Genomic DNA, 23938 nt, shown 5'->3' with positions numbered 1-23938 from the left:
AAGAAAGAGAGAAAAAAAAACACCTACAAAAATTCAAACGCACTGTCAAGTCCATTCCAATGGGGAGAAAGCCTCTTTAGGATTTCACGGCAGTAAATCTTCACCGGAGCCACTAACTCTCCTCACTCACGGCCATCAAGTTGACGCCAACTCTTAGCAGCCCCACTGTTGGTTTCTGCGACTGAACCTGTTTACAGGAGTAGAAAGCCCATCGTTCTCTCTAGGAGTGGCTGGTGGTTTCAAACTGCCGACCATGCGGACCACAGCCCAAAGTGTAATCACTAAACCACCAGCAGCAAAGAGTCTCTTCTTTCTCCCTCAAAATGACTGGTGAGTTCAATGCTTACTCCATAGTGCTACCCTTGAATGTCAAGGACAATGTCGAAGCCCACAGAGAGCTGCCCCAGAAAAGCCTGGTTAAAACCCTGCTGTGAGCAAAGAGGAAAATCGGTCAAGTAGTGCTTTAGGACCTCCGTTCCAAGACTCGGGACAGACCAGAGATCTGTAGGACAAAGTGGAGCCCATGCCCACTTTGTTGCCCTCCACTGCTGCTGCTGCCTCTGCCCTCTCCCCAGCCCTCCACTCAGACCTGCCTCCAGCTTAGACTCCTTGAGCCTTCCCCACCTGCAGTCAGTCGTCCCCATGCTCACAGTTGCCACGCCTGCAAAGTTACACGGCCCAGATGAACATTTCATGGCCGTCTTCCTTCCTAGATGCTGGGTCTTTTTGTTTGTGTGGAGGAAACACAATTAGAGCTCAACAAGGAACCGTGACACAAAAGCCGAACCAGGACAGGGATTTCTGAATGAAGACAATCAAGCAGAGAAAGACCCACCATCTCGCAACTGCTCCATGTCGTCGTCAAACACGGCCTCCTTCAGGGCTGTCTTGTCGTAGGTGTTGATGGTGTCCGAGTAAGGGTAGGGATTGTACTCTCGCACTCGCGGTCCAGGGAAGGCCCTGGGAGGCTGGGTGTTGAGGAGGGAGGTCTTGTTGTCCAGTGCAGTCCGGCTGCCCTCCACTACCTCACTGCCTCCTCGGCCTTCAGTGGCTGGGGAAGAAACTCCCCCCTCTCGTGAAACCTGGAATAGATTAAACTGTCAGTTCCTTTCCAGCGCTTTACACAAACTTTCCCTTTTATCTTCAGGCTTGGTCTTTTACTGGTCTTTACTGGTATTTTAATTTGTATATAGCAAATTCATACACTATTATCAAGCAAGCTGAATATGCCCACATTTTCATTGACTTCTTCATTAGCTTACATGTAAACTCAGTTTTAATTGAATTTGATCATGAATTTTACTCATACATTTTGGGGGACCTTGGTAGAGTAGTGGTTACACGTTGTGCTGCAATCCACCAGGTCAGCAGTTCAAAACCACCACCAGCTCTTTGGGAGTAAGACTGCATTTTCTAACGCAGGACCAATAATGAGAGGAGTGATACCAGGAGGGTAAGGGGAAGGTGGGAGAAAAAGGGGAACCTATCACAATGATCTACATACAATCCCCTCCCAGGGGGACGGACAACAGAAAAGTAGGTAAAGGGAGACATCGGTCAGTGTAAGACATGAAAAAATAATAATTTATAAATTGTCAAGGGTTCATGAGGGAGAGAGGGAAAAATGAGGAGCCGATACCAATGGCAACAAATGTACAAGTGTGCTTGACACAATGGATGGATGTAAGGATTGTAATAAGAGCTGTATGAGCCCCCAGTAAAATGATTAAAAAAAAAAAAAAGACCAGGATTTCTACTCCTGTAAACATTAGTCTTAGAAACTCTGAGGGGCAGTTCTACCCTCTCCTATGAGTCACTATGAGTCAGGCATGACTCCACGGCACTGAGGTTGATTTGGGGGAGGGAACAGTGATACATTTTATTCTCCAAGGTTCTGGATCAAATTCTGAGACAGACCTTGAAAGCTAAGGCTGTACCCTTTGTGCCCCAATTCTTCAAGACTGTCATGTGCCAGCCTGTCAATGTCACTATACATAGTAAGAACTCTCAGTGTAGTGAGCTGACAGAACAAGAATGCGAAAATTTCCCTACACTGGCTTCAGAAATTTAAAGCAGTTCCCACATTGATGAATTCTTTTTGTTCTTTCTGTGTTTCCTCACCAGTGGTGAGCTAGAACAGTGGTGAGCTAGTTCCTTCTAAGCAGTTCACTCTCCTTTCAAATATATTTTACTCTTACTGCTCTTCTTGATACGCTTTCAAAACCCATCTCCTTTGATCGATGCCTGTCAAATCCCTAAAGGACGGGCATTTAGCATCTTCCAGAGTCTTACTTCTAGTGCTTTCTGACCCTTGTCTCCCACAGATCAAAGCCTTGGTCCTCTGCCTGCCCAAGATTCTGCTCCCTTGGGTCTCAAAGACCCTTTATTTTTCTTGAAGAGTCCCTGCCGCGTTCATTTTGAAGGCCAGCACCATCACAGAGCAAGTCTCAGGTGGCTGCAGAGGGCTGAGCAGCCCTGTAGCCCTCTTCATCACATATGCGTGGACATATTAGCAGTGCTGGGGAAATGTCCGGGCAGCCAGGCCACCGGGGTGATCCCCGTGGCAAAATTTTCACAGACATATACACATACATATTATGTATATGTAGAGAACTTTGAATTGAGTGGGAAGGTGCATTTTGTTTTTAACACCCTCCCAAAATATAAGACGTTAGTTTCAGGTATAAAAAGAAAAACAGTAGTTTTCTCTTGGTAAAAGATAACTCATAGGTGATTTCCATTTTTCCTTTCTGTAACTGTCTCCTAAAAGTAAAACATAAAATAGGACACATTACTCTCCAAAAACGTGATAAGAATGTCTCTAAAGTGAACCAGACATGTATAAACCATAGATATATGAATGGATTTGATCCCTCACACTTATTCAAAACCGTGATCTAAGAACAATTATGACACTCAGTCTCCTAACAAGATCACTGAAGATGTGGGTGTTGATGTGGTGCAGAGAGCAGACAGATGGTGACCAGCCCTCAGTGTCTGAGGCCTCTAAGTGACGCATCAATGCAGCCCCACACGAGAGACGCACACCAGGACTGTACCGCAAGGAGTGTACATAATAACAGTGTCCCAATCTGGAAGAGGGACCCAGATGGAGCTTAAACTGTGAAGACGGTTTTGCAGAGGTTTTGGAAGACAGCTGACAGCCCAGCTCCATTTGTTGGGCTCCCTCATGGATGAAGCCTTCAGGGAACCCACCATAGTTCAGAAACGTGAATGGCCTTGCCATCAGAAAGAGAGCTCCCTCAGTTCATTATGACAGATGTCGTTAGGTTAAAATGTAAAACCTTATCATTTGATCTCCCCTTGCACCCATTTTAAATTTGTTTCCCTCAAAAACCTAATTCACTGTCATTGAGTTGATCCCAACCCATGGGAATCCTAGTGGTGGAGCGGTCCTCTCCACAAAATCCGTTTGAAGCCCCACGCTGCTCCTTAGGAAGAGGATGAGATGCTCTTCTCCCATAGAGAGTCAGGCTCAGAACCCCACGGGCGCAGTTCGACCCTGGCCTAGGGGGTCGTCGTTAGTTGGAAATTTGTTCCAGTTTTTAATATTTTCTGCTTTCCTTTTGATTGAAGTTTCCCCCTATTTTATCTTGTCACTATCATTGTTTTTGCTTGTTTGTTGTTTTTCTGTATATGACATACAGGACAGGTAGATCCATAGAAGCTGTGACTGGATTAAGAACAGCCTAGGGTCCTGGCATGGAAGGTTGGGAGAACTGGGGTGTTATCAACAATGACTACAAGGAAGAAAGCAATGTTCTAAAACTGATTTTGGTGATGACTGTGTAACTCGTCTTAATATGACTGGACTACTGAATTGTATGATATGTCAATAAAACTATTTTAAAAATAGAAAATATAATTTATAATACACCAAGCATTGAAAAAAACTCCAGATATGTACCCAAAAAAGGGGGAGGAGAGGGGGCTAACTCATTCTTATTCACCTTTACTACTACCACCACCACCAAAACTTCCTCTTTTACTTTGTACATTACCTCAAGTCTTTGTATGCATCTAGATTATAGGGGGGGGGGGGAATCACAGTTTACGAGGTATCTTATATATTGTTTTGCTCACAGCGTAAGCATTCCCGATGCAACTAAAGTTTTTGAAACCATGTTTAACCTCACCACTATTGCTACCTTCTGTTTATTTTGAATATTTTAGATAATGCTGAAATAAACTATTTATGATTATTTTTTTCTTTTTGCTCATTTAGTCACCATAGATTGCTGGAAATTAAAATATTAGGTAAAGGATAAAAAATGCTTATAATCACTTGTGCTAAAATATAATTTTACTGCTTTCTAATGTAGCGACATCAATCTCTCCTGCACCAAGATTATACTAACCTCCATACCTTCTCAGCATTAAATACTATAATGTCTACTTAAAACACAGCAGAACAATGTAGAAAATGGAACCTTGAATATGCAGGAGAACTTCAAAATATTGATAGAAATATTCCATTATCTTTCAATTCCAGTTTTCCATGAACTTTCTGAAGTTCCCTCACATACTCATTGTATTTCTATAGTTAGTCACAAGAATGGACTTTTTCCTACACATTTGATGCTCAGGGTTCTACTTTTGTGAATAATCATCTTCCTGGATCAAAAATTCATCCTTACGACCTCTGCCTTATTAGACTGAGCTTAATCTACAAACTTAAAAAGAAATATACTGGCTCTGGTATCTGTCACATTTATTATATTTCACATCTTCCTTCACCTAATATTGAAAAATTTGGTAAGTGGCTGAGGTGTTGAAATTGAACAAACTCAGCTTCTCAATCTTCATGTCTGACCAGTGTCGTCCACTTCTCCAGACCACGTCCTCTAGCAGCACCAGGTCCAGTCTCAAACATCCTATTTCCATGGACCAGTCCCGACTCCCACCTTCTTTCTATTCTTGCAACCACTCTCACAAGGGCTCCCTGCTGGTCTGCCTGTCCTGTGGTCCCTCTTTTGCTCCCATTGCTTTCTCCTTATCAAACTTCATTCCTTTCAACCTTCAGCACAGGTTTTTCTGATTTCGAAAGCTGAAACATACTTATGTGTTAAAAAATAGGGCACCAAGTAATTTCTATAACTATCTGATGAACTATCACATCAAAAGCTAAAACCAACTTACCATGGAGCCAATTCTGACTCACATCAACCCTCTAAAACATAGAACTGCTTCCTACGGTTTGAGGCTATAAATATTTATGGCACGAGATAGCTTCATCTTTCTCCTGAACATTATCACACAAGCATGAAAAATAATCAAGTAGAATAATACTGACGGGGAAAGTATCCACGTCTTATGCTAAACAAGGTGCACATAATGCTGTCACTATTATTACAAACACATCACCGCCACCCCAAGCATAGATAGATAGATAGATAGATAGATAGATAGATAGATAGACAGACAGACAGACAGATAGAAAGTCAGACCGACTGCTGTCAACTCAATTTTGACTCAGCGTGACCCCGTAGAATGGACTCAGTGACCCCGCAGAACGGGGCAGAACTGCGACAAAGGGTCTTCACAGAAGCAGGCTGCCATAGCTTTCTCCCAAGGAGGGGCTGTATCCAAACCACCAATCTTTAGGTGATGTCTGGTTCAGGCATACAACACCACATCATTAAAAAAGTAAGCCAAGAAAGAAAGCATTCAACGCTCCTCACAAAATATCTCAGGGTCCTGTTTTCAAAATTATGAAAGATTGCCTTGGGCCTCTTAAACATACCATATTTTTGTGTATAACACACGCATATAAATTTTATGCACTTGCAAACACCACACATAAACAGTTCAGGGTGATATGAGCTGGAGAAAGCCGTATATTGTGTGTATTATTTGTGTACAAATACAGTAATACTATTCTAACCACAGGATAAAAATAATGGAGCTCTGTAGGCAGTGGTCACAGAAGCCGCCCTTTAAGGATCTATAATGTCAGTGAACTGATTTATAGTTATCTGTTAGCCTGGGGATACTTACAATATCACAGTCTTTTTTTCCATCTCGTTTAACTGGCTCATTCAAATCTTCTTGGCTTCTGAAACTAAATTTTTCAATGGCTTCTGTAACTCCACGTAAAGAACTGTAGATTTCTTCAGAGTTCAGGTTCTCTGTGTCATAGTCCAGCATGCTAAAGATAAACAATATATTTCTTAAATTTAAATATGGGCATAATTTACATCTAATGATGTACAGGGTAAGATAAATGCACAGTTTTATTTCTTTACATGATTTGGAACAAAAAAGAGACTTTTTTTTGTTAGTGTACTACCATTAGGCAATTATAGAATTTCCTTTGAAATCTGGTCCTAAACATATGCATCATCTGCCAATAAGCAACCAGTGGGAAACAGCAATGGCCACAAGGATGCAAGAACTCAGGAGTGACAATTAGTGACTGAATGCACGAGGTAATGAAAGTGTAAAAACAAACAAACAAAACCTTTCATATCTTGAAGATGGGTTAGTTGTTACTGGTCCCAAATGTACAAGCTTAAGAGAAATGGGCGTTTCAAAATAAAGCTAGTATTACAAAGGAGTTGGAGAGGAACAAAGCCCCCACAGACTAAATTAGTTAGCAATGCTATGCTGACCAGTGACAGAGTTCATAAAAGACAACGCTTGACTCGGTAAGATTTATCCTACCATTGGGTTCCCAACTTTAGGCCATTCAACAAAGGCAGGAGAACTTGGTTCTGGAAAGATGTTTGAAAACATTTCAAAAGCAAAACTACCAATCAAAGAAAAGTTATGTCCATCACTGTCCTTTCATAAGTTTGGCAAAACAAGACATAAAATGAAGCCCAAATCCTAAGTCTTTTGGTTTAGCCCATCTGTCAAGGGGCCCCGAGCTCGGTACCTGAGACGTGCACCGAAGCAGATGACCTAGAGAATGAAACAACTATTGGTGACCCTGCAGGACAACATAGAGGAAAAACACGAGAAGAACAGTACAAACTAGGCACAACCTGAGTCAACAATCAGCCAAGGCTGGGCGAGGAAACATCCTTCAGCTTTGAGTGTCAAGTGTTTAAATAAATCAGAAAGTCACAAGCTCTAACTGGGGACTGCTAGGTATAAGAATATTTAACTATAAATAATATAAACTACAACATTACTGGGATCCAAAAGCCAACAGTTTCTCTGTGTACCAAAAGAGAAAATGCTGACAAACCTAGGTTCCCCCGACAGGAGCTCCTCTCCTAAAGGCAATACAATCAAGCCCTGGAGGAACCCTGTCCTTAAAAACACCGAGGGTTTGATTTCAGACTACAGCACCCACGTATCGTAATGAAGTGTGGCACACACAATTTGTTTGTTTCCCAGTGCACATAAGAAACTATGTTTGTCATACAGTATAGTCTGTTAGTATTATTAAAAAATATTAGGAGACTTACCAAAATGTGACAGAGACAAGAAGTGCACACAGTGCTAGAAAATGGCACCTCTAGACTGGTTCATGCACAGTTGCCACAAACCTTCAATTTGTTAAAACACAAACAAAACAAGAAACTCAAGACAGAACACGTGTGACGTGTGCCTGTAACACCTACTTCCTCGTCCCTTGCTTTGCAAGATCCAGATAGAACAGCAAGACAGAGTTAGACAGGCCTTGTGATACAGCTTGAGGTTGCAATGACCCAGCTATTTTTGAAGGCATGTTAGGTTGTGCCAGGGCCGTTGAGCTGAACTCTCTCACAGAAGAAAGCTATTTGCCAAAATTTCAAAACTGGTCCAGGTAGAACCCAGTTCTCTAGCCCAACTGTATTTGGAGAGCTCACAAAAATACATCCCAATTCAAAGACTAGCCTGGCATCAAATGAAATGTGAACCTGGACCATGTTTATAGTCAAAATTCCACATACATAATGATAGGAGGTGAACCAAAACATCTCAACACAAATCAAGCTCGCAATCTCCTTGGAGTTCTCAGGGTTGTCTACCTCTGAGTCAATCCGGAGGCAATATCCCTTTAATGTGAAGAAAGTGTGACTCAATCGCCAGCGTCCCTGCCCTTCTCAGGAAGCACTACAATACTAGCTTTATGTACGAACAAAGGCATTTATACATCTGGCCAGTACACTATTTTTTATGTATAAAACTGAACATGGTGAAAACCACATATGTTAATACTTTAAAATGCTTCAAATCACAACAACGAAAATAACAGTTGCCCATGCAAAAACAACAAATGAAAACCAACAAATTGCAAGAATGATGGGATGGACAAAAAGAAGTCTGGCTGTATGCTCAGCGTTTGAAGGGCTGTCACAATATTATTTTCCATATGTCGCTTCAGAAAATGTTAGTGTTCAGATCATTCATCTGGTTATTAACCTGAACATTCTGAAAACAGTTCATTTTGGCTTGTAAAAGTTAACCATTATAGGAGCCTCTTTTTAAAACGAAAGGATTCTGCCTGTTACTGTTACTTTCCATGTATAAATCAACTAACTTCCAATTTAGGAATCCTATGTGCACAACCAAGTACCGTCTAGGAGGATACTGCTGTTAGACTCACTAGCTTGAGGTCTTTAGTATTTTTTTGGCAGAGCTGAAACTGTGAGCAGCTGGTGAGAGGTATAGCTGTCTCCCTCTAGGAGGAAATAAACAATGTTACTCTTATGTTTTGGCCTGACTTGTATTTTGTTCGAATCAATATCCGTAGAACCCACATTGTATAGGGAGAAGCGGAAATGTATACTAATGCTGTCAGTTAACATCATCCTGACAAGTAATGCAAAAGAACTGGCAGAGGGACTCGGTGGCTTTACTTAGCAGAGAGACTCGGTGGCTTTACTTAGCAGAGAGAGGGTCAGACAAGCCCTAAGCATTCATCTGCCCCCTAGTCAGAGACAACCGAGGACACACTCTCCTGGGCTAGAGTCTGGTCACTGGTAGAGACTGATTCCAGCAGGGATTCCTTAGGGCTCGTTAGCTTAGGAGGAGCTAATCAGCAAATACTCGCTAACTGAAGCTAAGGTCATGTCAAAAGCTCTCCTGGCCAGGTAATGGCCCTGCACTACGGGTACAGAGGTATGTGGGGCTGGGTCTCAGAGAAAGAGAAATCTGAGCAGGGATGTGCCTTCCGAGGTTCTTCTTTGCCTTCCAGTAGGGAAACGATACAAAGTATAAAACCAGCATTTCTGATTCTGAAGTCAACAGCATTTTGGCATAATAAAAAGAGACAGACACGGATATGTTCTTCTTAGTTTTATGCAACTAATAGTTTTTATAAATTAAAAAATATGAGGGGGCTTAAAGAGGTTAATGGAAAAATGAAATTCAGAGATAACTGATTTTTTTCCCCACAAACCTTTTGAAACCCCCTGGCATTTACTTGATTCTGTATATTAAGCATGATTAGATGAGTTAGCTCAACCAATACAAATGGGAACAGATTTGAAAGGTGAGAATTAGAAACGGTGTCCTCTGGAAGGTGATTCTTGATTTTGTGGGAAGACTGGCTGGGCTGAGCTTAGTATCCCTAAGAGCATACAAGTCAACATACTAGGAGACAGCAAAATTGAGTTTCTATTCTGAAGCACCACTACAGTTCAAAACAAAACAAAAGGTACATGATTTATTAGCTTTAAAGACAGCAGACTTGTTTATTTGTCCTAATACTATTATCTGTAGAAATCTACATTCTAGAATTTTCTGTACAACTTTCAGTGCTGGAATAGCTTCAAAAGAAAGATATTTCTAACAATTTAGCTGATTTGTTTACCAGATATGGTTTTGCTATGTTGAAGATACCAAAGAGTTAGAATGTAAATCTCCTATGCACAAGTTATCTAATGAAGCATTTTAAGTCACGCGCTATGTTTACCATGTCCTGTCAGCATGCATGCTCACCTTACTAAGCACAGTGACAGTGCAACTGCCAGGTTCTGCTCATGTAAGCACGCATGTGTGGGCCTTGAACCTCCAGCAAAAGCACCCGCTGGGCTCTCAAACAGGTATCTGTTTGGGTATCTTCAAGGATCCCTCTTTGCACCAAAGATATACCATCTGTCTAAAGAGCTGAAGGGAGGCCCACCAGCCCCTCCTGCCAGACAGAATCCCTAGTTTAATCATATTTAACCAGCGGCCACGAGCGTCACCTAGCACCTTGAAGGTTAATTGCAAAGAAACTCACAGCTTTGCTGACAAAAGGCTGGGCACTTTTAGAGAGTTGCAGCAAGGAACACAACTCTCGAGAGTTTTCTCTCTGGATCCATGCTGCCACACATGATAAAAGAAGTCAGCCCACATGCCACATACCCAACTGCAGGACGAATCACCTCGTGTGCAGACTCGCAGAGAGTATGTTTCACTTGTTTTCGAGTGGTTGTGGGAATGCCTTATGCACCTAACAGGAAGGCTCGGTAAGTGGTGCCCACGGTGACGGGCGTGGATCTTACAAGTCAACCAGCACTTACGTGTTTTCTACGCAACTGCTAAGGGTTAAGCAATAAACTGGGCTGAGAGGGCTGAGGTGAGGCTGTTCTGATCAGCTGATGAAATGACCACCTGCTGCTCTGCTATGGTAGGAGCCATCCTTGTGAAATTCACTAAAGCGCTGCTCACTTTCCCAGCAAAGTTCTGTTCCTTCTGGTGTAAGCCAAAGTCGGGGTCACAACAGTGGAGGCAGCTGAGAGGCTTTTCAAAAGACCTGAGACGACCTTGGAAATTCAATAATATTGTGACACCTCAGACAACTGTAACATGTTACCTGGGCGAGTAAGAGCGTCTGAGAGTCTTGTGGGAGGGAGCGGTGGGGATTGAGTTAGGCTGAGAAAAGGGAGGTGGGTGCTTCGATAACCCGTCGGCACTCCAGCCCCATAACCGACTGCAGTGATCAGAAGAGGAAAGTCAGAAAGAGAAACAAAAAGGCAGAAGGGGAGGGGCAAGAGGGAAAAGAGACGGGAGTCCAGTGTCTTAGCGGCAGCTCTTTTCTTGAGAAAGTAATCGGTTCTATCAAAGTAATCAGAGTAAAAGTAACCATTTCACAACATGAAGAAAATGAACAGATTTCATTTTACAATTTGGTCCTCAATAAGACTCCTATTCTTTCCCCTCTCAGGCATAGGATGCATTCATTTTAAAACCTCATGAAATTGCCTGTGCGTATGTCTGTGTGTGTTTGGGGAAATACATGATATGCACTGACACACATGAAAACAAGGACATTGTTTCAAAAACACCCCATCAATTACTTTAGAAAGAACTCAAGAAGGAATTATGAGGCCTTAATTCAAGTGACCACAGGAGGTCGTACCAGAGCAGAGGAGTCAGAAAATGTACTATTCTGTCTGGAGCACTCAAGGTCAGGGCCATGGGCTCTGCCCTTCAGAGGTGGACATGGTGGTTTCCTTCTAAAGGAACAATTAGAGAACGAGGACAGTAAGTCTTAGCTGGTAGGGCAGTGTGAGAGCACAATACTAAATTCCTCTGCTCTGATCAGCCATCTAGTATGAGAATTAAAATGAAGTGGAGAATGTGGGCATTCCTCCACCACAACTCAGAAATGCCACGAGGTGATCTGAGCTTGCAGTGGCCCGTGATAGGAAGTTCTAACAAGGGCTTGCAATGCAAAAGAACTGAGCCCCAGAGCCTGGGAAAGGGCGGGAGGAAGACCTGGCTGGAATCCGGAAGCTGAGTATGCAGCACCAGGAATAAGGTACCCACAGAACAGCTCTGCTTGCTGCTGGTATTTCTCACAGCTTAAGTGCCTAAGTCCCTTCATGGGGTAGGTAAGAAGTTAGTCTGTCGTAGGACAGTGAAGGCCTCCATTTTCTAAGGAAATTTGGTGTGGAAATGATAAGTCACTGAAGAACAGAAGGGCCTAAATCCCAAAGCAAACTCACTGCCACTGAGTCAGTTCTGACTCACATTGCTTGTCGTTGGGTGTCAAGTTGGCTCCAACCCCCACCTGTGCACCTGTGTCATCCTCACAGTGGTTTCTATGTCTGAGCCCATCGCTGTAGCCACAACGTCCACCCATCTCCTTAAGGGCTGCCTTCTCTTTCACTTCCCCTCTACTCAACCATGCATGAGGTCCTTCTCCAGCGACTGGTCCCCCTGACAACATGTCCAAAGTATGAAGACGAAGGACCTCTAAGGAGCACGCAGGCCAAACCTCTTCCAGGACAGGTGTATTCGCAGTGCCTGGCGCTCTCAATAGTCTTCTCCAGCACCCGATTCAAAGTCCGGCTAAGAGTGACCCTGTACGACAGGAGAACTGCCCAAGGGGGTTTCTCAGACTGTAACTCTTGACGGCACTAAAAGCTCCGTCTTTCTCCCTGGGAGCAGTCGGTGATTTCAAACTGCTGACTTTGCCTTGCAGTTAGGAACCCAATCTATAACCACCACCCCACAAGAGCCCCTCGTTAGCAGGCCCTAAGACCTTCTTTCAGTCGCACAAGGAGTTGGAGTGACAGCCCAAGGCGAAAACAGGTGACCGCTGCAGGCTGGCTCTCTACAAAGAACCGAGGACAAAGCAGAGGCTGTAGCACCTTCCACTCTGAGTGTGTGGTTCCTGTTGGTCCTAGAATGAACGAAACGTAAAACCCACCTACAACGACTCTGCTTGCTAGGGGACCCAGAGATGATCTATCCAGTGGCATTCTGCTTTATGATGTTTGTCAAAAACGTACAGTAGACCAGAGCAAGAGTTTCACAGAATCTTCTTAAAAAGGGAATGCATTTCCAAAGTTTTTTTTTAATTTTTCTGCTCTTGCTTTCCTTTTACCACAAAAATCACACTAGGTAAAATGAGTAAAAATTTACATCAATCTCTCTAAATTATTGGTTAATTAATTGGGAAAAAGCAGTGGTTATTCTCTTACACAGAAACAATTAATGTAGTATTTTACAAAAGCTGAACCTGTTATTCATAGCTTCTCTAAAATGGCTGGGTTGAGAAAAACAACTTTCTGAGTAGTGAAACTAAAAAATTATCAAATTAGATTTGTTCATCATTTTAGAATATGCCCTTATTACTGCCATATTCTAAATGTAGAATTTTGGGATTAAAAAATTCATTTTGATGCTCAACATTAGGTTAAAAACAAATAATAGGTGATCATTTCCCCACTTAAGAATAAAAAGCTAACATTATGAAGGAGCTCCAAAAGTTCATTAAACAATTCCATTATCTTTCATTTCTTTCTTTTTTTGGACAAACACAGCAACTCCATTAACAAAAATAACAAGTAAAACTCCAACAAGCAATTACTTATACCCAGAAAAACTGACAAGAAGAAATCTTATCTTAAATACCTTAGAATAATCTATCTGTGCTTGCATCTAACTGAGCTTTGTTGCTATGAAGAATGCGGCTTATGCATAGGGATGGATGGATGATTTGTATACTTTCAAGTACTCATGGATTAATACCATATATACACATATACATTGAGTTTAAAAATATTTAATTGGCAACCCCTAAGTAATCTTCACTTTTGTTGCTTTTTTGGAAGTGGTTCTGGCTCATGAATCATGTAACATACCCAGGCTACACTTTGTGGAACACCAAGTCTCCTCCACTCCTCTTCTGATGGGTCCTGGGAACTTGTCTGCAAAGTTCTCTGAGTAACATGACATACCAGTACTCATAAAGCTCATGGCAATATTTGTCTGAGTAGTACTTATTGCTCGTGGGCCGTCCTGCTGACAGCACAGCGGGACAGGTAGATAAGGAATGTATCAAGCAGGAACAGCAGCACAGACGTCCACATCATGCAATAGCAACCACACAACTCATTTCATGGTTCCACACTTTTTCAAGATCACCCAAATATGGTCAAGGTCATTCAAAAGAATGACACGATCAAAGAATATTAGTTTCAAGAGCACTGCTAAGAAAAATAGCTGAGAACATATCCTGTAGAACCTGCTTACCATCTCCTTAGAATGTGGTAAGCTAGCTGCTCTGTCTGTTTAAGGCAAGAATTTAAGGACAATTTTTCAGTCGCAAGAAAAATGATTTCTACTATTGAGTTCAAAATGGTTAAGATTCTTTGACTATGAGAATGAGAACAAAATTTGAAAAGGCACTATATAACTAAATAATTTCTTAAGGAAGAATACTTCTAAGTATTCTTGACCAGCACACTTCTAAGACTTTTTAATATAAAAAATAAAGTCCCTTTATTTCTTCTACTGACTAATAGGCCTAATAGTAAAAATTGAGGCGGAGCCAATTGAGAAGAAATAGTGACTTGGAAAAATAAATGAAAATTTGAATGATTTGGAGATTCATGAAGATTAATATCAAGCTGATTTTTACCTCTGACAGTTTATTCTAGTAGTCTTCACTAATCTTTAACACAGGCTATTAACATATATAATAATAAAATACTTAATTTGAGGTTTGCCTTTTGCTTATTACCTACAGAAAACTCCAACTAACAAAGAACAGCTATTTTGAAGAAAAATTGTTTCTAGACAAAGGCAATAATTTACAGAGAATATAAGTTGCTCATAATTTACCCTACTAGGAAAGAATGCATAATGATCTACTGTTAGCACTGGACCCTCATCGCTTAAGCCAAACAACTGTTGTTGTCAGGTCCTGTCAAACCAGATCAGACTCACAGGGAGCCTATACACAAGAGAATAAAACACAGCCCGGTCCCTGCCCCATCTTCACAATTGCTGATATGTCTGAGTGCAATGTTGCAGCCACTCTGTTAACCCATCACATCAATGGTCTTTCTCTGCCTCTACACTTCAGCAAGCGTGATCTCCTTCTCCAGAGCCTGGCCTCTCCTGATAATGACAAAAGCATGTAAGACAAAGTCTTGCCATTGTTGGTTCCAAGGAACCTTCTGGCTGTACTTCTTTCAAGACCGATTAGCTTATTATTTAAATTTAGAATTTGAAAGGATAAAAATAAAATTTGAAAGTCTACCAAGCTCCATTCTCAGGTTATCCTACAAGTATTTTGGAAATTATAAAATGGTGTATTTTCTTGGTGAAACAAAATATTTTACATATCTATTCCAAAACCTACTAAAAAACCATAAATATCTTATGTAGAGATATTGGTATTAAACAAGCAGTTGGCTGAGCCCCAGATGCATCTGGGGAAAGTAAGACATATTTTCATTCGTTTCTGGTCTCAATTGCCTAATTATAATAGCCTGTTAAAGTAATATAGGCCAAATGTAAAGCTATAACATCAAATTCTAGTATAAATAAATATAGTATAGGGCAATTGGGACTTCAAACACAGGTTAATATTAGTAGCAATGCACTTTACGTACTTACAGAAAGGATCCCTGGTGCTCAGCTGCTAATCAAAAGGCCAGTGGCTTAAAACTGTTGGGTCAGGTACCTTTCCAGGGACATTAGGAACAACCTGACCTGCCCTTAGCAGACCTAGATGGCTAGCTTCAAAAGGACTGTAGGACAATGAGCCATCTCCTAGGCTGGAATGATCAAGGCACCACCCTACCTCAGAATTTCATGGATGAAGACACTTCTACCCCCTGCCCCCTTCTTTACCCACCTGCAGCTTAAAAACTTGCTCTCCACCACAGGTAAGCTTGACTTACTTTACTGGGGTCCCCCCCCAGGGGGCCGTGCCTCTCGCCTGGAAGTGCAAAGGAAACTTCCCCTTTTCCTTCTCTCTGGCCTGGCCTTGTTTATCTTTGCGGGAAATCTAACAAAAACCCGTGGAAGAAAGAGGTGGCATTCCACTTCTGTACAGATTTACAACCATGAAAATCCCATGGGGCAGTTCTACTCTGTCCTAATGGTTGTAGGAACTGACTCCATGAAAGTGGGTTTTATTAGGTACGCTATGTAAAACACATCGTTTCACCAAGAAAATACACAAAGTTAACGTGTATCGTACTTTAAAAACCTAAATCTAAAAGTAATTCAGATTTTCTATCTTCCTACGAAGGAGGTAGCCCTAAATGAAAATTGGTGCACTTGCCATATTTTCTTCTCATTTTACAATCTGGAATGTGAGCAACCCATGGGACAAAAGCCCCTTGATTTTTGCTGTTATTGATCTAACAAGAAAAGAGCTGAACTTCTAGACAAACGGGGTGTGGTCCAAGCAGGTGCAGATGCCGGCTCTTTACTCACCGTTCTGGCCCTGCAGGGCTGAGGAATTCTGCTCTACTGGGGCTAGGCTAATCCCAGCATAGGGGAGAGGGTCACTAAAGCCACCACGTGGAGACTTCTATAAGCTCTGGCCAGTAGCATCACATAAGATCCCTACACATAGTGGTTGTTCTTAAGTTATTACACAGGTTCTGTAAGGTCAATGTTCATATGCTGCCAATGTTAATTCAAAAAAGGCTGATTCAAAATGACTTCTTCATTTCTAAATCTAAGTCCTTCAGAATGCATTCTGCTTCATAATGAGAGCAGCGGGGGTTGGAAAGACCACGTACTTGGCTCGAACACAAGCCCACACTTTGGAGAAGCGGACTCTAAAAGGTTTCCATGGAGGATGAAAAACCTTCATGTTCTCATGAATTTTGTTAATTCTATGTAAAGCAGTACGAAGTACAACTTTTCATTTTACAGCATACTTAATATCATAAGTACTAGAGAATATTTAGAGCTAGAAAAGCCTGAGAGGGCACTGTGTATACATTGCTCATTTGACCATCATGGTTGTTAGCCACTTTGTCCGAGACCACCCAATTAAGACCTGAGTGAGGACACAGCCATCGTGTCCAGAAACCCAACTCACGTGTTGGTTCTGAACCTGGCTCTGAGACCTAGAGTGGGCTGGGCTGACTGCAGAAGGCCTTGTGGTCTTCATCTCTTTCGACCAGACTTTACCTGGGAGACAGACCACCATGGGAACAGTTGGTGGGTGAGGTCAGGGGACTGGTCCGGCTGCTGGTGTGCCTGGAGGGTGTCCGGCCAATTGTATTGCTTGGAGAGCCCTGGGCAGAGGCAGAGTAATCACCATTATTTAGGCACTCTATGAAAGGACAGCTAATGGATTTCCCCCCCAAGCTTTTTGAAGTCCACTGATACAGTCAACACTTCTCTATGCTTTTTAACTCACATGCAAACAAATGGGTAGAATTTATACTACACAGTTAGAGGAACATCTAAACTACAAATGTGTAACTGCCACATAGGCATTCTGAGAGCTGAATGGTTGATGTTGATTATGCTAGAATGTCAGATATAATCAGGAATTATTATTAAAAATAAGATTAACTCAATAATGAATGAATAACTACTTAAACGACCTAACAAAAATTTAATGGATTAAACAACCTAAGCTAAGAAAAAGGCCATGTTTAAATACCAGGTTCATTCATTCACTCATAAAGTGCTTTTGAAATGGCCAGGGATACAGTGGGATCAGAATGACCCGGCCAGCCTTGGGGACAAGCTCATAATCTACTACATGAAGACAAGGACATGGGCTCTACCATTAGAATAGGTTCTTGAAAAAGATATGCAGCGGTCATTGTCTGAGCAGAGGCACCAACAGTGACCCAATGCACTCACCACACTGGTGTTACTAGAATTCTTGAGGTGGTTATGCAGCAGTTTGGTGGCACCATCCTGGAACGTTTTTGGCAAGGCACCAAGTAACATGGTAAATTCAGGAGTGTTCAATTCAAACAGAGAGATTAGCACAATCTGTGCTGCCTAGAAAGAGAAGGCATAATCAATTTATCCAATGAACAGTAACATATCTTGGGCAAAATTCCCACTAACATAGTTTTTAAAACCTTTTTGTGTAAATAAAATAAATTACTAATGAAAGGGCACCCTCCACATACATAGTCAGACTGATCTGAGAAATGAGCCGTAGGTTCATTGTAACATATTGGTCTTGGATTTCCACAGCATATTCCTGATACATTTTTATAACTTTTCCTGTGTGTCTGGCACCACAAAGGAAGTTGGCAAACAGGTAAATGAAATAATTTTAAAAGTGAGTTAGAACTGGACAAGGCTCCCGGTGTGGACCATGGCAAGAACTAACTTCTAAGTGAGATGCTGCTGGGCGATCTTGAGAAACTGCTGTCCCTTGGCTCTTCATCGGAATGCTCTAGTGGACATCCACTGACCTGCTCCGATGGGCTAAGACATGCCACTGAAAGACACAGTTCAAAGCAACTACTTTCTCATCTCTCAATCAAGGACTGAGGCAGCCTTTGGGAAGCCAATCAAACTTTGAATGGTGCCATTTAAAAACCTGCTCTTTCTTACGTGTTGAAAGTATCCCTTTCTTCTTACCCGAGACAACATGCCACAGAACTGCTTGCAGTCACTGTGGCAGGAAAGGAGGAACAACCACGTAGCTGAAGCAGTAATGGCTCGATGAGGTACAGACTTCTCTAGCAAGATGCTTGCTGTGGTTAATTTAGTAGCTGACAATTCACGCTTGGAAAACAATGCCAAATACTGTATTTATTTAGGAAGTTTGAGCAGTGAGTTTTTGTTGAATGAAAATTATAAAAGGTATCATTACATTCTTAAATCGTGTACTTTTAAGTTAAAGAAGCATGTGATCCTTTTTGTGCCAACATGGCTACCATAGGAACATGGGGCAGAGTTTAGCCTGGCATTCAGGCCACAGCTTGATTGAAAAGCTACCAAGACAAATGGCCTTTCAAGGATGGCCTCTTCCTCTTTCTCCCTGGACGTGGGCCACACTCTCCCTGCTTCACCTCCCTGGTGGCAACACTGGAGACACAGTGTGGGAATTGTAGCTGATCTGACGCCACCACACCGAAATAGAACAAGGGCATGAGCAGAAGAGCAAGAGGAGCAGAGCAAGGACGTCCCGGGGATGCCAAAATACACTGTGGGGCCAGGGTGTGGCACCCCCCAGATGGGACCAGAAAACACTCAAAGGTCAACAAACAGACCTTCAACTATTTATAGGCTTTTCTTTGTTTTTGTCGTTGGTTTTTGTTGTTTTGTTTTCTTTTGTTGCTTTGCTTTGCTCTGTATTGTTTTTGTGCATGTTATTATCTCTGTATGTCTATCTAGATAAGACAGGCGGGATAAACAATCCAGAGAAGAAAACAACTGAACTGAGGTTCTGGGGAGATACACAGGACAGGGGGAGGCAGGGGAAAGGAAGTGGGTGTTAATAAACCCAGGGACAAGGGAACAACAAGTGATCTAAAATCGATGATGAGGATGGTATAGGGGGCCTGGTAGGACTTGATCAAGGCCAATGTAGTCGAGAGGAATTACTGAGACCCAAATGAAGGCTGAACATGACAGTGGGACAAGAAGAAAGTAAAAGGAAATAAAGGAAAGAACTAGGAGTTAAAGGACATTTATAGAGGTCTAAATATAGGCATGTACATATGTAAATGTATTTATATATGATGGGGAAATAGATCTATGTACATATGTCTGTAGGTTTAGTTTTAAGGTAGCGGATGGACACTGAGCCTCTACTCAACTACTCCCCCAACACAGGAACACTTTGGTATTGTGATGCTCACCTTCCTGACACGATCACTGAAGACAAAATGGGTGCATAAGCAAATGTGGTGAAGAAAGCTGATGGTGGCCAGCTATTAAAAGATATAGTGTCTGGGGTCTTAAAGACTTGAAGATAAACAAGGGGCCATCTAGCTGAGAAGCAAGAAAGCCCACATGGAAGAAGCACACCAGCCTGTGTGATCATGATGTGTCAATAGGATCAGGTATCAAGCATCAAAGACCCAGAACAAAAAATCATATCATTGTGAATGAGGGGGAGTGTGGAGTGGAGACCCAAAGCCCATCTGAATGGCAATTGGACATCCCCTTACAGAAGGGTCACAGGGAGGAGACGAGCCAGTCAGGGTGCAGTAAAGCACTGATGAAACATACAACCTTCCTCTAGTTCAGCAATTCTCAACCTGTGGGTCGCGACCCCTTTGGGGGTTGAACAACCCTTTCAAGGGGTCACACGATTCATAACAGTAGCAAAATTACAGTTATGAAGTAGTAATGGAAACAATTCTACGGTTGGGGGGGGGGGCTCACTACAACATGAGGAACTATATTAATGGGTCAAGGCATTAGGAAGGTTGAGAACCACTGCTCTAGTTCTTTAATGCTTCCTCCCCGGCCCTATCATGATCCCAATTCTACCTTACAAATCTGGCCATACTAGAGCATGTACAAGGGTACAAATAAGAGCTGGAAACACAGGGAATCCAGGACAGATAAACCCCTCAGGATCAATATTGAGAGTAGCCATACCAGGGGAAGGTGGGGGGAGAATGGGGTAACCAATCACAATGATCTCCATATAACTCCCTCCCAGGGGGATGGTCAATAGAAAAGTGGGTAAAGGGAGACATTGGTTGGTGTAAGACATTAAAAAATTAATAATAATTTATAAATTATCAAGGGTTCATGAGGAAGGGAGAGTGGGGGAGGGAGGGGAAAAATGAGAAGCTGATACCAAGGGCTCAAGTAGGAATAAAATATTTTGAAAGTGATGATGGCAACAAATGTACAAATGTGCTTGACACAATGGATGTATAGATGGATTGTGATAAGAGTTGTATGAGTCCCCCACTAAAATGATTAAGAATAAATAAATATAAGAATACCAGAGTCCAAAAAGGAAAAAACCTCCATACATTTATTATCCATATGAATATGCTATCATTAAAGGAATAATTTCCAAATATTAGGGTAGGAGTGATGCATTTAAAACAAGCCAGCTGGTAGTGTGAATGAATACTATCAGAACATTCACTTTATCACCAATCCCCATAATTTGTATAAATAATGTCTAGTCACTTAAGAATTTAATCTGTAAAAACCAACAACTCATGCATTACGGTTCATAGATGGCCTATACTCCTATAATTTCCTTTTTTCAACAGTGGTTTAAATTCTATACCATTGACTAAACTAATATATATAATATAAATCCTCAAGGTCTGCAGTTTGAAACCACTAGCCAGTGCCTTGCAGGAAGGAGGAGGCTTTCTGAGCCAGTGAAGATTTCTAGGCTCGGAGACTCACAGGGGCAGTTCTACCTGGCCCTCCAGGGAGGGTCATTATGAGTCAGCATTAACTTAATGGCCGTGGAAGAGATGTCCCAAGGGAATGATTGATAATGTTCTCTAACATGAAATGACAATGATGTCTCTAAGGTATATCACAGACATATTGTCATACATATATGAATAGATTTTAGGCTGGCAGTTATTCTAGAGCTAATTAAGAACAACTATATTTGGTCCTTATGCCATGGCCCTCTGCTTGGTACTCACCCCCATAAAGAGATTACTGACGATACAGGTGCTACAGCAACATGTGAAAAGGAAACTGGAAGGTGCCAGGCTATCAGACAGACTAGCATATGGGGTCTTAAAAGGCTTGTCTTTAAACAAGCACCCTCTAAGTGAGATGTCAACTAAGTCCACAGGGAAAAAGCCGACCAGCCTGTGTAATGTCAGGATTGTAACACCTCATCCTGGCCCACCAAGCCCCAGGGACAACACCCCTGCTCAGAGCAGCCAATGCACAGAGACAACTGTAGGGCCAGCCCCACCATGAGACATGACACTCCCTCACTGAACCATACCGCCACGGGGGACTGCACTGGAGACAGTGTGTGAAGTGTGCCCCGTCTGCCCCATGCACAGTGGGGTGAAATGCAAAGGGGGTGAAACAGGGTAGCAAGAGGAGCAAAGTAACTAAGTCCCTGAGGAATCCTGAAAATAAGACTTCTGATTCGGGGGACAGGGCTTAGCACCTCATCAGACTTGACTGGAAAAATACATAAGGGTAAGCAGACAGGCCTGGAACTATCTATTTTTTTTTTCTTGTTTTTGTTTATTTGTATTGTTTTTCTATTACCCTAAGTCTATCTATATAAGACAGGCAGCATGGACAATCCCGAGGATAAATCAATGGGACCGGCGGTTCCGGGGGGACATGCAAGAGGGTGGGGAGGGGGAGGGGGGAGCCAACAAACTCATGGATAAGGGAACAACAAGGCCAGGTAGGGTTTAATCAAGTGCAATGTATCCGAGAGGAATTACTGAGAGATGAATGGAGGGTGAGCATGATAGTGGGATAGAAGGAAGGTGAAAGGAATAGAGGGAAAAAAAGGAGGCAAAAGCTATTCATAGAGGTATAGCTATAGGCATGTATATATGTAAATATATTAATTTATAATGAAAGGGATAGAGATCAATATACATATATTTAAATATTAAGTATTAAGACAGCAAACGGACTTTGGATTTCTACTCAAGGCCTCCCTTAACACAAGAACACTTAGTTCTAATAACCTGGCACTCTGATATTCACCTTCCCAACATGATCGCTGAAGACAAAATGGGTGCATGAGCAAATGTGGTGAAGAGAGTAGATGGTCTCCAGCTATAAAAAAATACAGCGTCTTAAAAGTTTGAAGTTAAATAAGCAGCCATCCACCAGGGAGACAAAGAAGCTCGCATGGAAGAAGCACACTAGCCTGTGTGATCATGAGGTGTCAATGGGATCAGTTATCAGGTACCAAAAGATCCAAAATAAACAACCATGTTGATGTGAAAGAGGGGGGTTTGAGTGGAGACCCAAAGCCCATCTGTAGACAATTGTAGATGCCCCCTACCCCCAAAAGAAGGGTTGTAAGGAAGGAATGATTCAACCAAGGTGCAGTTTGCACAGATGAAACACACATCATTCCTCTAGTCCTGATGGTCTCCCATCCGTCCAACAACTACAACACAGTTCTACCGTAAAAATCTGGCTAGACCAGAGAACACACATTGGTACAGATAAGAGCTCTCGATACATGGAATTCAGGACAGATAAACCCCTCAGGAACAGTAGTGGGTGCAGTGATATCATGAGGGTGGGGTGCTAGTTGGGGAGGGGGAGGGAGAGAAATGAGGAACCCAGCACCAAACCGGATATACAGCCGCCCCGCCCCCACCAGGGACAGATAACAGAGCTGTGTGTGAAGGGAGACACGGACGGTGCCAGATGAGAAATGACAACAGCAACATAGCACTGTTCAAGGATACAAGAGGGTGGAAGGGGGTGGGAGGGATGGGAAAAAGGAGGCGCTTACACCAAGGACTCAAGTGGAAAACGTTTTGGAAATGATGAAGGCAATGTATGTATAAATATGCTTGATGCAACTGACGTATGGAATGTTGTTAGAGCTGCAAGAGCCCTAAGAAAATGATGTAAAAAGTAAATAAAGTATAGTAGGTAACGCAACTAGGGGTCTTTTCTTCCTCTAAGCATATGCAAAGTGCCTGCATCCAACACAGATCTTTCCACTGCAAAGATTAAAAGCAATCAAACTCACAGCCGACGAGATTTCAATTCACAGTGACCCAATAGAAGAGAGTGGAACTACCCTTCTGGTTTCCAAGGCTGTAATTTTTTTTTCCTGATCTCTCACCCTCTTTTTTTTTTTTTTTAATAAATCATTTCATCGGGGGCTTTTACAACTCTTGTAACAATCCCACCATCAATTGTATCAAGCACATTTGTACACATGTTGCCACCATCATTTCCAAACATTTTCTTTCTACTTGAGCCTTTGGTATCAGCTCAAGTAGAAAGAAAATGTTTGGAAATGATGATGACATCCTCCCCCCGCCCCTCCCTCCCACCCTTGTGAACCCTTGATAATTTATAAATTTTTATTTTCATATTTTTCTGTGTCCGCTACCTCCCTTCACTACGTTTCTATTTTTTGTCTCCCTGGGGCTGGGGTGGGGGGAGTTGTGTGCCAATCATTGCGATCAGTTCCCCCTTTCTCCCCCTACCTGCCACCTACCATCATGGTATTGCTACTCTCAATACTGGTCCTGGATTATCTGTCCTGGATACTGTGTGTCAAGAACTCCTATCTGTAGCAGGGCGCACCTCTGGTCTAGCTAGATTTGTAAGATAGAGCTGGGGTCAAAGCATTAAAGAACTAGAG

At 42.3% G+C, this 23938-nt stretch overlaps 1 protein-coding gene across 2 annotated transcripts in view; it reads right to left on the bottom strand.

Annotated features, from left to right (window-relative positions):
* Positions 1-23938, bottom strand: part of CLASP1 (cytoplasmic linker associated protein 1) — a 354339-nt gene that overhangs the window by 52102 nt on the left and 278299 nt on the right. For both annotated transcript variants that reach the window (XM_045287431.1, XM_045287432.1), the window contains 5 exons: positions 17521-17664; positions 16834-16940; positions 10757-10873; positions 6019-6169; positions 836-1082 (listed from right to left, as the gene is read on the bottom strand). In XM_045287431.1, coding sequence (XP_045143366.1) covers positions 836-1082; positions 6019-6169; positions 10757-10873; positions 16834-16940; positions 17521-17664 — 766 coding nt within the window. The remainder of the gene's footprint in view (positions 1-835; positions 1083-6018; positions 6170-10756; positions 10874-16833; positions 16941-17520; positions 17665-23938) is intronic.

This window comes from Echinops telfairi, unplaced genomic scaffold (genome assembly GCF_000313985.2).
Source record: "Echinops telfairi isolate 266 unplaced genomic scaffold, ASM31398v2 ScPeMD7_15;HRSCAF=58, whole genome shotgun sequence".
NCBI classification, from domain to species: domain Eukaryota; kingdom Metazoa; phylum Chordata; class Mammalia; order Afrosoricida; family Tenrecidae; genus Echinops; species Echinops telfairi.
The sequence above is the reverse complement of the archived record's forward strand: the minus strand, read 5'-3'. Positions and strand labels throughout refer to the sequence as shown.